Consider the following 14,236-nt stretch of genomic DNA (forward strand, 5'->3'; position numbering starts at 1 on the left):
AGGAGAGAAGGCTACTGTCTTCTAAGGAATCTAAAACAGCACAGAAGTGACATGGAGGCTAAGTGTCCCTAAACTGTGCATATAACCTGTATGCATTTTTAGTGTGTCTGATAAACTCCCAAATATACAAAGACAAACTTACCCATCATCTGAGAAAGCCATTTACGGTTTAAGTTTTCTTTCTCAATTAAAGACCTACCAAGTATAGGCACACTGCTCAAATTTAATGATTGTCTTAAGAAGCATGTCATTAAAATAAAACAGAAACCTATATAAACTTTTCTAATCGTTAATGTGAAGCTATCAATAAATAATATAAGAAAATTATTGAGAAGTATAGGTATGCACAAAACCAACTGCAAATGTGAAATTCGTTTAACATTAACATGCTGACTGATGATTTTCAAGACAATTAGAAATAACTAAAAATATACTGAATTATATTTTGTAAACCGACATGGAAAAACACAGAATGATGAAAGCACAATCATTAAAGCTGATCACAGTCAAAAATAGAGAAATTTATCTTCATGTTCTTAATTTTTCGCTTTTGAAGCTTTTGTAATATCATCAAATATCATGCCATTTGCAGAATCCTAAGGTCTTGGAGTAAAATAAAATGGACTAGGGTTCAATTCCTGATACCCCTTTTCCCTGTGAAAGGACTGTACATTCCACTGCCTGTTGCTGGGTTTGTATCTCCTGTGAAAGGTTAGTTATTCCTGCAGGCTGTACTTGGACAGACACTGTACTCTGACTGACTCAACATGGATACAAGTGACACAAACCACATCTAATCAGGTTTCAAAGGTCATTGGGTCAGAGTGAGAAGTTCTGGGATGCTGTGGTACAGCAGGGTGACAGAGGTTAGTAAGTATAACAATGATCCAGAAAGGATTTTGAAAGTTTCAACATTAGGAAATGATAAATGCTTGGAGGAATAAATGTTAAAGATTAATTAGACAATATATAATGTATATATACATCAAAACATAACACAGCACCACATAATAGTTTTATATTTTTATATATAACTTGAAAAGATAAATTTAAAAATAAATAAGGTTAATTTTAAAGCAGCAATTTCAAAAGGCACTGAAAATTTCTACATCAAAATTTTTTTCATGTCCTTTACCACAAAGAAAGGTAGGTCCCAAATTTAGGGAAGGAGGGCGTTATCTACTTCAATTGAGACTCCAGAATTATTATTTGACATATGAAGCAGAGCTATATTGATGTGTGGTTTATTTAATAATGAAAGGAGAGGGTAACAATTGAAATAAAACATTTTAGCAATGACACTATCATGCAGTAACACTATCATGTGATGATGTTATCGTTTATGCAATGATGCTATCATGTGATGATGCTATCATACAATGACACTATCATGTAATGAAGCACTCACGTGATGATACTATTGTGCAATGACATTACCATGCAATGCTGTTATAATTAGTTTGTAGCTGTCTAACACAGTCAGTTTTAAATTCTTAAAAAAATTTGGAGACAGGTTCTCAATATGTAGCCCAGGCTACCCTGGAATTCACTATATAGCTGATACTCACTTGCTGATACTCAATGTCTCTACCTCGCCAGTACTAAGGTTATAAGCATGAGCAAACACACCTATCAGTCCGTTTCAACTCTAGGCATTACTGAACCAAGTATACATAAATAAATCCACATGGCATTACTATGAGAAGCATTACATCTGAACACTTGCAAACATGTGCTTTGCTAACATACTAATATATAGTCAAAGTTTACAGTCATTTTTATTGCAGAGATAAAAACAGATTTAAAAAATTCAAAAATAACTGTACCTGTCATTAAACCCAACAACTAATTATGTACAAAATGTAAGAATATAGAGTAAATTACACTGTAACAATAGGCCAATAACTTATAATGGCAGCAGCAGATGGGAACTAACACACAGACCCACAGCTGGGCAATGTGTAAAGAGTGAGAAACCTTGGAACACTCATTCCTAAATAGGAATGTCTTCATTAACCTCCTCCCCTGAGGGCTCAGGGAGCTATGGAGAAGAAGAAAAAAAAAGACTTAAGAGCAAGCTAACAGATAACTCCAGAAAACAGTGTCCTCTGGCACAGCAGACTGCCTCACTTACGAACTCAGACACTGTAGCAGAATGCACAGGGCCTGCACAAAGCCAAGCAAGACAGTCCCAGCACAGAGAGGAGGAAGTGGACATGCAATCTCACCTCTAACAGAGAAGCTACCTACAATTGATACCCACTAGCAAAGGGAAAATCAGTTTTCTCCAATGGAGTCTCCCTGGGTATATTAATCACACATCAGGCTCATGTGGTGATATTTTAATGGTGCTGAAATGTGATTTTATTTGTATGTTAATAAATAAAGTTTGCCTGGAGATCAGAAGTTATTATCAAGCCAGGAATAGAAGTCAGGTGGTGGTAGCCCTTAATCCCATCACATGGCAGGCAGAGTCTCTATGTGGTCAAGGACACAGCCAAGGGTGGTGACCTTTGAGTCTTTTAATCCCAGGACCAACCATAGAGACCAGGACTATATAGACAGGCAGTGACAAGGAAGTCATGTGGCTGGGCTTAGAGCCAATGAGAAGGCAGAACAGGAAAGCAATAAAACACAAGAGACACAGGAAGAAACTCTCGGGGGAAGGATGACAGTGAGTGGTAAGGTAAAGGGAGGCGTGGCTCTTGCTCTGCTCTCTTAGGTTTTAACTCTGTATTTGGCTCTGTGTTTCTTACTTAATAAGACCATTTAGAATTTCATCTACAGGCTCATGCTTAGGAGGCCAACACACAGACAGAAAATAAAAAATAAAACAAATACAAAAAACAACAATTTCAATTTTTTTTGTCTTACTGTTTTTTTGCTAGTTTATTTTCATTTACATTTTTGTGTTTTTTTAAGGGTTTTGTTTTTGTCAGTTTGTTTTGAGACAGAATGAGAAAAGGAACATAAAGCTGAGTGGGTAAGGAGGTAAGATTCTGGAAGGAATTGGGGGAGGGGGCAAACATGATAAAAATATATTGTATGAAAACATTTTTCAGTAAAAATGTTCAAAAAAATAAAGTGGTAGAGATGGATCTGGAGGTAGATCGATTCCCATCTTTCTGAGGAACCACCAGATTTCCAGAGTTGCTGTACAAGTTTGCACTCCCACCTGCAATGGAGGCTTGTTCCCCTTCCTCCATATCCTCATCAGCATGAGCTGCCATTTGTGTCATCTTAGCCATTCTGACAGGTTTGATAGAACCTCAAAGTAGTTTACATTTGCATTTCCCTGATAGCTAAGGATGTTGATCATTTCTTTAAGTGTTTCTCATTCATTTGAGACTCTGCTACTGAGAATTCTATTTTAATCTGTACCCCATATTTTACATGGATTATTTGGTTTGTTGATATCTAGTTTCTTGAGTTCATTATATATTTGGATATTAGGCCTCTATTGGATGTGGAATTGGTAAAACTCTTTTTTCATTTTGTCATCAGGAGAATAAGTCCCTTGAAATCAACCGAGCAAAGCTCATATGAACTCAGATTGAAGCAGCAAGCACAGCACTCCCACAGGACTGCACCAGGTCCTCTGCATACATATTATAGCTTTCAGCTTAGTATTTTTAGTGTGATAGAATAGGTCTCTGACTCTTTTGCCTGCTCTTGGGCTCTTTTCCTTCTGTTAGCTTGCCTTCTCCAACTTTAATTTGATGGCTTTTGTTTGAACTTACTATATTTTAATTTGTTATGTTTGGCTGTTATCTCTTAGAAGCCTGTTCTTTTCTAATGAGAGACAGAAAAGGAGTGGATCTAGATGAGAGAGGAGGTGGGAAAGAACTGGGAGGAACAGAGAGGGGAAACTGTAATCAGGATATATTGTATGAGAAAAGAATCTATTTTCAATAAAAGAATAAAAAACTAATAATAAAAGTAATGTAGATTAAAAACTTCAAATAATTCATAAGCAAATTACTTCGAAACAATATGCCAATAACTTATAAGGGCATGATCTATTCACCCAATATGTATTTATTAACTGACCTTATATTTTATGCAGGAAGATGAATTAAGTCAACCAACTTTTCTAAGCAAAAGCCACATTTTATAAGAGTACATTCTACTAACAGCATATAATCTTTAAAATGAACTGTTTACCTCCAGGCCAATTCGAAGCCACAAAGGATTATATGACAACAGCCAATTCAGGACTTTCTGGCGTTGTCCTGAAACATAGGTTAAAAGAAATTAAGTGCATATTACTAAACAGAGGCAACAATAAACCTCTTTAAAGAATATAACAGTGAACAACAGAAACAATGAGTCACATTTCTTAAACATAGGACCACATGCATATCTGCTAGATTTTAGAAATGCAGGATCTCATGGGGATATACAAGAAGGAACATAAGTCAGTATCTGGATGATGTAATGCCATGTTTTGATGCATCAAAATTCACAATAGCCAACTGAGGCAATCTTAGTGTCTGTAACAGATGAATGATAAGGTAAGTATACTTTATCACCGTACAGAAATAGACACACTGATATACAGACACACACACACACACACACACACACACACACACACAGGCATATTAATCTATTCTAAAGAAAAGTAAGTCCTGCTGTCGCGACCACCTCGACCAGCAAGGAAGACGCAACATCAGGCTCTTCTTTTAGCAGTTTATTCAGGAACTTGAACAATCTTCTGACTTCTGACCCCGGGGAAACCCGCTCACAGCCTTAAGTAATCACTGGGTAGCCAACCCTGATACGCCACGTGGGCACTACCAATAGGTCCAGGTGCGCGGAAGCAAGCCAGATTCTCAGCCTTAGCCAATTAAGGAGTTGTTTATCACAGTTGCACGCAGCTCTCTACATCCTGCCACTTTCTAATGACATGGGTGAACCTGCAGACCTTAAGTAAAATAAGCCAGGGAAACACAGACAAATTCTATACAATCTCAACTTGCATATGTCATTTAAAATCATCATGCCCACAGAAGCAGAGAATAGTGATTGGCAGAGGCAGGAAGATAGATGTTGACTAAAAAATTACAAAGCTTTCATTATGCAAGGGGAGTAAATTTTGGAGATCTGCTATACAGCATGAGAGAGTGTAATTACTAATATTATACCACAGAGCTGAAAGTTACTGAGTGGATTTTATATGCCCTTTACACACACACACACACACACACACACACACACACACACACACACACACACACACTCTAAGGTGGATGTTACTTACCTAAACTGTGACCACCATTCACTGCACAAGGTATAACTACATCACATTTTAAATGTGTACAATTTTTGTCAATTACCCTTGAATAAAACTGATGAAAAAGTAATGAAAAAAATCTTTACAATATTTTAAAAGAATGAATCTTGAGATTTCTATAATCTTACCAATATCTTTCCAGAGGTGTCTGTCTTTTCGTACAATTAACCGTCCAACTTCAATTTCAATTTCAAGCTTTTTAATGGCTTTGACCATTTTTTCAGAAGTAAACAAGGAGCAAGCTGTACGGCGTAATCTATTCAGCCTGCAGCTGGCTGTGTAAGCTCGGAGGGAAACTTCGTCTTTGGTGGGTGCTTTCGGGACACTGATTTTATGTTGGCTCTCCACTCCCAAAACAAGGGTGGCAGCATTTACTGGGAAAAACAAGAGGCCAATGCTTCTGATTATGCATCATCTCTACACCTTACTAAACCCAGCAGCTGGATGCAAGGTAAGACAGAAGCTAGAAAAGGACTGTTTGCTCCATCCTCAAAGTCCTCTCCCGAGTTTACAACAATCACTCACTAAGAAGCGTTGACCAAGCTATATCTACAGAATGCCTACCAAGGCAACTTCTCATTAACTCCACGCACAGCTCCAAACATTAACACTGCTAACTCAGACTAGCAAAACAGCCTCCCAACAAGTCCTCTCTTTCTATCTCCTTATGAATTAAGCTTCTAAGGCAGTGGTTCTTAACCTTGTTAATGCTGCGACCCTTTAATACAGTTCCTCATATTATGGTGATCCCCAACCATAAAATGTTTTCTTTGCTACTTCATAACTATAACTTTAGCTACTGTTATGAATTGTAATGTAAATATCTGATATGCGGAATATCTGATATGCGACCCACAGATTGAGAATCATGGTTCTAAGGACTATGATTCAATTTAATCATGACAATTTGAACTGTGTGTGTGTGTGTGTGTGTGTGTGTGTGTGTGCGCGCGCGCGCGTGCACGTGCATGTACACATGTGGGAGGCAAGGAGACAGTCTGGGTTTGTCACTTCTCAGGTGTCCTCTACCTTCTTAATGATTTTTAAGCTGGTCTCCTCCTGGCCTGGAAATGACCAAGTAGGCTAAGCTAGTGGACAGTGAACCCCATGACCTGCCTGTCTACACTACCCCAGCACTCTAGGCTGCTTTCATGTGGCTTCCAGGAACTGAACTCAGGTCTCCAGGTCTGCACGGCAAGGCCTTTGCCAACTGAGCTGTCTCCCCACCTGTATCTGAAACTTCTATAAAACACATTTTATCTTAGGAAAAAACAAAAAAACAAAAAAACACTGAAAATTTGATGGTACTTCTTCCTTTTAAAGAAAGAGAAGCAATTGGCAGAAAGCATGCAATTCAAGGACCCCTCGAAGGCAGACATCCCAGGGAAGTCTCTCTGAGAAATGCAAAGGGGCATCGCAAGGAATGTGGACGCACAGTGAGGAAATCACTTTAGGAAGGAAGCCGACAGTAGCTTCTTTTGTTATTGTCTCTGCCTGAAACTGGCCCTCTACTTTCTGTGCCAGTAAAACACTCAAGTGGAGTTTCCCTCTCTTTCACAAGAGATTCCTCCAACTCTCTCCACCCTGCCCACACTCATCTCTTCCTGCAAAATAAGCACGAGAGTATTTTTAAATTCCTCATGAGCTGGCTTCCAGGTTCCTCATCATTCCATAACTTTCCTGCACACTTCTTAAACCAGAATGACAAGGAGCTAGCGAAACATTAAGTACAATACAATACAGTGTGTGCAATTCAAGAACGCTTACCTTCAGAGACATTTGTTTGTACAGTGAAGTCATCAGGCGTTAATATATAATTTAGCCACCACGTGAAGCCCTGCTCCTGCTTTTCCTTCCAGCGTTCGTCATAGAACACGTTCTTTGCAGCAAACGGCATTGGGTGTCTAGGGATAGCTAAGAATATAATTAATTACTGCATAAGAAATTTTCCTTTAAATTATTTTTTAAAACACATCACAGGGACTTTTGTACTAGCAAAATCACTGTTAAAACACTGAACAATATTTGCTTTTGCTACTTGCTGAAGAGAGTTGTAAATTCTGAAGTGTGATATATAGTCAAAGCAAAGGCTAAATGCATTATTTCCCTGTGATCCCATTTTCCAGTTTGCTAAATGTAAAACCCTTTGTTAAGTAAAAACACTTGCCTGCTTTTAATGGCTTTATGAAGGTCAGATGAGACTGTGCTACGGCAACAATGGGCCGTGTCCTTCTCTTTGTTTTAGAAAGAGGTGTTTTTAATACCAATGAATCTAAAATAAAATAGAAAACACAACAGCATCAAAAAATAAAATGAATTTTCTAAAAACGTAACCAATTTCAAAATCAAATTTGGAATCCTCATAATAATATTCATTAAAGAGATATTTAATAATGACTATGTTCTAAGTGCTAATGTTATGAACTTCAGTAATCAAACCAACCAACCCCTGCGGGCTGGAGAGATGGTGCCACAGTTAGGAGCTCTTGCTGCTCTTCCAGAGGACCTAAGTTCAATTCTCAGATCCCATAGGGATCTACAACCATCTCTAAGTCCAGCTCCTGGGGATCCACTGCCCTCTCTGGCTTCTATGGGCACTAGGCATGCACACTGTTTAGACATACATGGCAGGCAAAACATCCACACTCATTAAGTAAAAAATAATGTCTGCAAGTAACAGACCACAAACCAGTTAATGACCTAGAGAAGCTGGCATCCTGATGTAACCACAGCTCAGTGTGTGCATACTTCCAGACTGAGCTACAGGCAGGGGAATGCAGAACTGGAAGGCATGGTCCCAGTCATTAGGTGGCTGTCAGCTTTCAGCAGTATCAAAGGGCCTTAGGAATACCCTCTAAAAGAGCTCACCGAGATCCATCGAAGGAATACAGCCTACTGACACAGCTAAGACTACATGTGAGGAAGGCAAAAATGGGAGAGTTCACCAACAGTAACAACAGTGGCAAATCGTATTTAAGTATTATGTCAGGAACCATCAAATACTAAATTCAAAGTCTTCTTCACAATAAATCAGAGTATTATAATCATCCATGATGTATATAATTAACATACTGGGGCTTAGAGCAATTTTGTAGCCAAAGTTACACAAGCTAGCAAATAAAAAAAAGCCGGGCGGTGGTGGAGCCCGCCTTTAATCCCAGCACTTGGGAGGCAGAGGCAGGTGGATCTCTGTGAGTTCGAGGCCAGCCTGGGCTACCAAGTGAGTTCTAGGAAAGGCACAAAGAAACACAGAGAAACCCTGTCTCGAAAAACAAAAAACAAACAAACAAAAAACCCTAATGCATGTATTTCTCTCTAAATCTAGCAAAGATGCCTTCCTAGGTTTCTGCTTCAAATAAACTGTAGGTTTGAGCAACAAATCTTCCATGGTCATTTTGTATTTATTCATGAATTCATTGATTCTCTTTATCAATTATTGTCTACTTTGTAGAAGGTCAAAATCAATATTTCCCTAAAATTAAAGAATGTAATGAAATATTACTAACAGGCATATGCAATTTACTTCTATTTGAAAATGTAACTAGAAGGGCATATTGCCCTCCAAGTTTTCATGTGCTGATGAACACAGTAATAAATGGTACTTTGACTTCCTATGCAGGAAACCTATATGATTTCCTGCTATTACCTCATGACATCAGTTAAGGATGTCCACTGTGTGATCTGTATAGCCAGCCTATCGGCCTTTGATTCTTCAATAGAATAGTCATAATAGTCTTCTTAGCATTCTAGGTCTCTTACTAACACTCACTTATAGTGATATTTTATTTGTATTGAAATGTGATTTTATTTGTATGTCAATAAAGTTGCCTTGAGGTCAGAGCAAGCCAGAGCAGAAGCCTAGCAGTAGTGGGGCACGCCTTTAATCCCAGCACTTGGGAGGCAGAGCTAGGTGGATCTCTGTGTGTTCAAGGACACAGCCAGCATGGCAGACACACGCCTTTAATCTCAATACCAACCATAGAAGACCAGGAGGTCTGTACAAACAGGCAGTGACGAGGAGGTCATGTGGCTGGGTTTACAACCAATGAGAGAGGAGAACAGAAAGTTTTTAAATAGACAGGACGCACAGAAGTAGGTCTCTTGCGGAGAGGAAGAACCACAGAAGCAGTGAAGGGTAAGGTTTTCCGCTCTTGCTCTGACCTCGTGTTTTTAACTCTGCAATCGGTTCTGTGTTTCTTATTTAACAAGCCGGATACATCTACACTCACTGTGTTGGTTGGTTTCTTGGTAATTCATGTTCTCATGTTAAGTATTAAAAGCTTAACTTTTGTTAATTCCACTGCCTGATGAATTTCCCTCTAGTAACATTTTCAAATATAAATAAATATTCAGAATCAGGCCTATATTGGAATTTACATAGAAAGGATGGGACAGAACCACAATTAAGGACAATTCCATGGAGCAGTGAAAATTTTTAGCAGCATTATTCCCTGAGGTGTATATTGAGTAGATAGGAAGGATGTGGCTTTGTATAAAGCAAGTGCAAGAGACTTTTGGAAAGCCAAGTAGAAACACCATATTGACTATAGGAGTCCATCCTGAAAACTATACACATGTGCATAGTTAGCATCCAGAACGGTGGCATATTATGTTATAAAATGAACATGAAAAATACTATTATAAAGCAAAGATGAGGGCAATAAGAAACTTCTAGAAGAAAAGAACCAGTATTGTAAGAAGAAAATGACAGTAAGAAACAGCATTCCAGGGAGGTAGAGGTTCAAATTTAAAAGGGTTTGCTAACAGATGATTCAAGATGACTTAAGAAACAAGTACTGTATTTACAATTTGGACCCCATCTATCGGACAAACTTCAATCAGTTTTAAGTACCCTACAGACACTCCACGGACATGGTTTTGGGGGACATATCCCATCCAAGGGAGTTGGGATAAAAAAATACCCCCACAGGCTCATATACTTAAAGACTTGGTCCCTAGTTTACATTATTTGGGGAGGTCATCAAACCTTTCAGAGGTACAGTCCTCCCTGAGGAAGTACATCCCTAGAGGCAGGCTCTGAGCTTCTGCCCTTGTCACACTTAGAGTCCACTCACTCTCTCTGCTCTGTGTTTTCAGTTAAAGAAAGGATCCCTCAGCTCCCTGCTCCTGCTGCTCAAGGCCACATCTACCAGGCCATGATGGACTCTCCCTTCTGAACCATAAGCCTAAATAAAAATTTTCCTCTAAGTTGCCTTGACTGTGCTATTTTCTCACAAACAGAAAGGTCACTGATATGCCATCTTAAAGAGAGGAACATCTGCACTTCTATTTGCTTAATGAAAATGAGGTTCAGCACATCAGCCTAAGACACTGTGCCAGGTAGACCATCAGCTCCATCACTAACTCTGTGAACTCTGGGAAAGCCACTCAACTTCTCAATGTACCTACTTTCATTGTAGAACTGTACTATAGGTAACGCCGACACCAATTTCATAAGAACATTATAACTACTAAAGGAGGACACAGTAAAGCAAATACAATTGTGGTTCCTGACACACAAGTGCTCAAGAAATGTTAACTACTGTCATCTGTTTTGAAAGGAGGAAAGAGGACTTCAGGACAAAAGAGAGGGATAATATAACAAAATGGAATACCAATTATTCCAGCCAGAAAAATTCCAGCCAAAAAAAGGGGAGGGGAGTGTTAAGGACATAGTAGTTAGAAGTCAGGAAGACCTATAGGTAATAGTCACACATAGAGTAGACAAGTGAGATCAGCTTAGAGAGAGATGAGTTACTTGGTTGGTTGGTTGGTTGGTTGGTTGGTTGGTTGGTTGGTTGGATTCTGTCTGAGAAGGACAGGAAGGAAAGCAGGTAACTGAAGTGCTTCTGAAGAATTAAGGAATTTAAGCTTAATAAGGAAAGGACAGACACTTCAGGTGGGGCCATGGAAACAATGGTGGATTAAGGAATTGTGGGTGTTGGAAAAGTACGAAAGTGGTAGAGTTTTGTACAAGAAGAAACGCTGGAATCAGAGTTGGCAACCTGCACTTGAGATGCTTTTAGGATAGCAGAGCCCACAGATGCTGGAACTAAAAGGCCAGATCATTAGAAGACTCTTCTACAAGGAGTTTAAATTCTTCAGATTAGTCACTGGAGAGGGTATCACGAGCCAAGTTCATTCTGAGAATAACTACTCACTGAGCCAACAAAAGATCTGAGTGAACAGACAGAAAGATGAACTTTGAGCTATTTGTTGTTTCTTTCTTTTGTTTGTTGAAGAAGAAGAGAAATGATACTTTGGAAGTAGATATGAAAAGCAGATATAACAAGACCCACCAGGAGGCCCAAGGTCATTTGGATGCAGTATTTTTGAAGTTATAATTTATGCAGAAGATTCATGAACAAAATATGAAATTTAAACCAGGACAGGATTATAAGTATTTCAAAGTACAGTATCACAAGTGTCAACAAACTGCTGAAAGTACAAGGGAATACAAACTCATCAATAGCAGATTTACTAATTCAGAAAAACCACTAAAACAAAATAAAATATGTTCTTCAACTGCACTTTCACTCAGTATATTATAGACAACTTACCAGGTTTCTTCTTCAGGCTTGATTTCTCGCAGTTGCTAATATGTCTTGAGGTGAGTGTTTCTTTCTTTTTGGATCTTGCAACAGTTGATAGTGTAGATTCAAGAGGAGAAAAATGGATTCGTTTGATTTCACACATGTCCCCATGTTCTGTAACAGCCAGTTCTCCACTTGTGTCTTCCATGTTTCCGTTGCTCTTTCTTTTACGAGAAACTAAAACTGTTGTTGAAGCTGTTACTTCATTTTTGCAACGCGCAGGTTTACTTACTACTTGCTCTACAACTGGAAGATAAGAATGGCAACCTCTCTCTTTTAGATTATCCACTTCTTCTCCACATTCACCTACTATACCTTTGAGACATCTTTTTGCATTTGGTTTATCAATCTCGGGTAGCTTTTCTCTAGCATTGGTGGGTTTCCTTTTGGTAACAGTGGCAGAAAGAATTGGGCGTCTCTTTGGTTGCTTATCCTGGTTACAAACAGAAGCATCTTGAGACTTAGAAACACTGAGATGTTTTGTAAGACCAGGGTTATGGTACTTTATTTCTATAGGGTTTTGTTTTTCAAAACTAACCTTAGGAGTTTCTGACCGCAGATACTCAAGGTTACATGCTAAACCTCCATTTATTCTCCAGTCCTGGGAAGTTTTATTTGATAATGCTGATAACTTACATGTTTGCTGACCTATGTGTGCCATGTTATCCTTTACAAACTGTGTTGGAGATAAAATGGGGTTGACTGAATCTGATTTGCAAGCTTTTTTAAGTCCATAATTATCATTTAAAAAAGACTCTGGGCTTAAGATTGTTTGGCAAACTTCATGTACAGTTTGGGATTCCAAACACAGAGATTCTGAGTTCTCTTTCCTAAATGTTTCTGATAAAACATTTCTCACTAATCCTAGGCCATTATCAGATGCATAGCTGTTGTTTACAAAAGAATCTGGACTGAGAAAATTGACTTGGCTTTGTGTGACATTCAAAGGTGAAGAACAGTTTGGAGCAAGAGGAAGTTTACTGTTCCCTTCATTTTGGCCACTCATACCAATGGGATTAAGAAAAGTTTCCTTTGTGACTTCCTCATTATAATTAAAATCGTTTGAAATGCTGGCATCTTGTGCTCTGAAATGTGCATTTTTGGATCTATGAAGAGATGAACAGGCAGTCGACCTGTGGAAACACATTGGCAAGCAGGTTTCATTCTGGCATTCTTTAACAGGGCTCATAGATGAGGTGGGAACTTTGTTTTCTTCAAGGGACAAAGAATTGTTTTCTGTTGGAGAACAGCATTCACTCATAGCCAGATTTTCACAGGCCTGCAGTGGGCTCCTAATTCTGACAACTTTCTGTGAAATAGTAAATGCTTCATTAGAATTTTGGCTTTTGGAAGTCCGTTTATATTTTGAAGAGCCTGGAATCTTCTTATTGGTATTCCAAAGACTTCTCTGTAAAAATAAATGAAATACACTAAACAAATTGCAAGCTGGTCTCTACTACTTTTAAGTAAGTGATGTTATACATGTCACTTCATGACGTCCATCAAAATCCATCATTTTTCTATAATAAACATTCCTTCCCAGTAAATCACAGAATGATTAAAACATTACCTTTTTCTTTCGATGCTCTTCTGCATTTCCTAGTAATATGGCCTGGTGCTTCAAAAAGTCATTTACAAGAAATGTCACAATCTCCCTTACTCGTCCTTCCTTCAGTGGTGTCCAGGTAACAGAAACAGTAACTTTTTCTTTAGGCTGAAAGAATAGATTTCAAATGATTATGATAATATAATTATATAATAATCAAGTACGCTCTAGGCTTTAGGCCCAGGGGCACAACCAATTGCACCCCAGCAGGCAAGACTTCCCCAGGCAGGCCTAATTATCACCATCCCCCTACCAGACCCTGTAACCTACAAGGCCCAATTCCACCCATCCTCTGATATCACAGCGGCTCCCTGAGACACAGACTCCTCCAGGTCCAATTGGACCAAGACCTCCCATTGGACCAAGAGTGCAGATTGGACCAAAAGAGGCTCCCCCAGACACAGACACCTTTTGAATTGATTGGAGGAAGAGATGGGTAGACACCAATGCAAAAATGCATTAAACAACATAAAGAGCAACATGGCATCACCAGAACCTAGTGGTTCTACATCAACAAGACCTGAACATCCAAACGCAGAAAAAAATAAATCTTAAAAATGACTTTAAGATGATAGAGGACTTTAAAGAGGAAATGAGAAATTCTTTTAAAGAGATCAAGGAAAATACAAACAAAAAATTAGAAGAAATCAATAAATCCCTCAAAGAAAGCCAAGAAAACCAAGAAAAACCAATTGAACAGGTGAAGGAAACAGTTCAAGACTTGAAAACTGAAATAGAGGA

The 14,236-nt window shown here is 38.6% G+C and overlaps 1 protein-coding gene across 1 annotated transcript in view; it reads right to left on the minus strand.

Annotated features, from left to right (window-relative positions):
• Nucleotides 1–14,236, minus strand: part of Aspm (assembly factor for spindle microtubules) — a 56,589-nt gene that overhangs the window by 36,375 nt on the left and 5,978 nt on the right. The window contains exons 2-7 of the mRNA XM_036203025.1: nucleotides 13,460–13,603; nucleotides 11,857–13,297; nucleotides 7,464–7,568; nucleotides 7,064–7,210; nucleotides 5,425–5,670; nucleotides 4,165–4,232 (exon numbers count right to left, since the gene is read on the minus strand). Coding sequence (XP_036058918.1) covers nucleotides 4,165–4,232; nucleotides 5,425–5,670; nucleotides 7,064–7,210; nucleotides 7,464–7,568; nucleotides 11,857–13,297; nucleotides 13,460–13,603 — 2,151 coding nt within the window. The remainder of the gene's footprint in view (nucleotides 1–4,164; nucleotides 4,233–5,424; nucleotides 5,671–7,063; nucleotides 7,211–7,463; nucleotides 7,569–11,856; nucleotides 13,298–13,459; nucleotides 13,604–14,236) is intronic.

The sequence above is a fragment of the Onychomys torridus genome, chromosome 11, assembly GCF_903995425.1.
Source record: "Onychomys torridus chromosome 11, mOncTor1.1, whole genome shotgun sequence".
In the NCBI taxonomy this organism is placed as follows: Eukaryota; Metazoa; Chordata; class Mammalia; order Rodentia; family Cricetidae; genus Onychomys; species Onychomys torridus.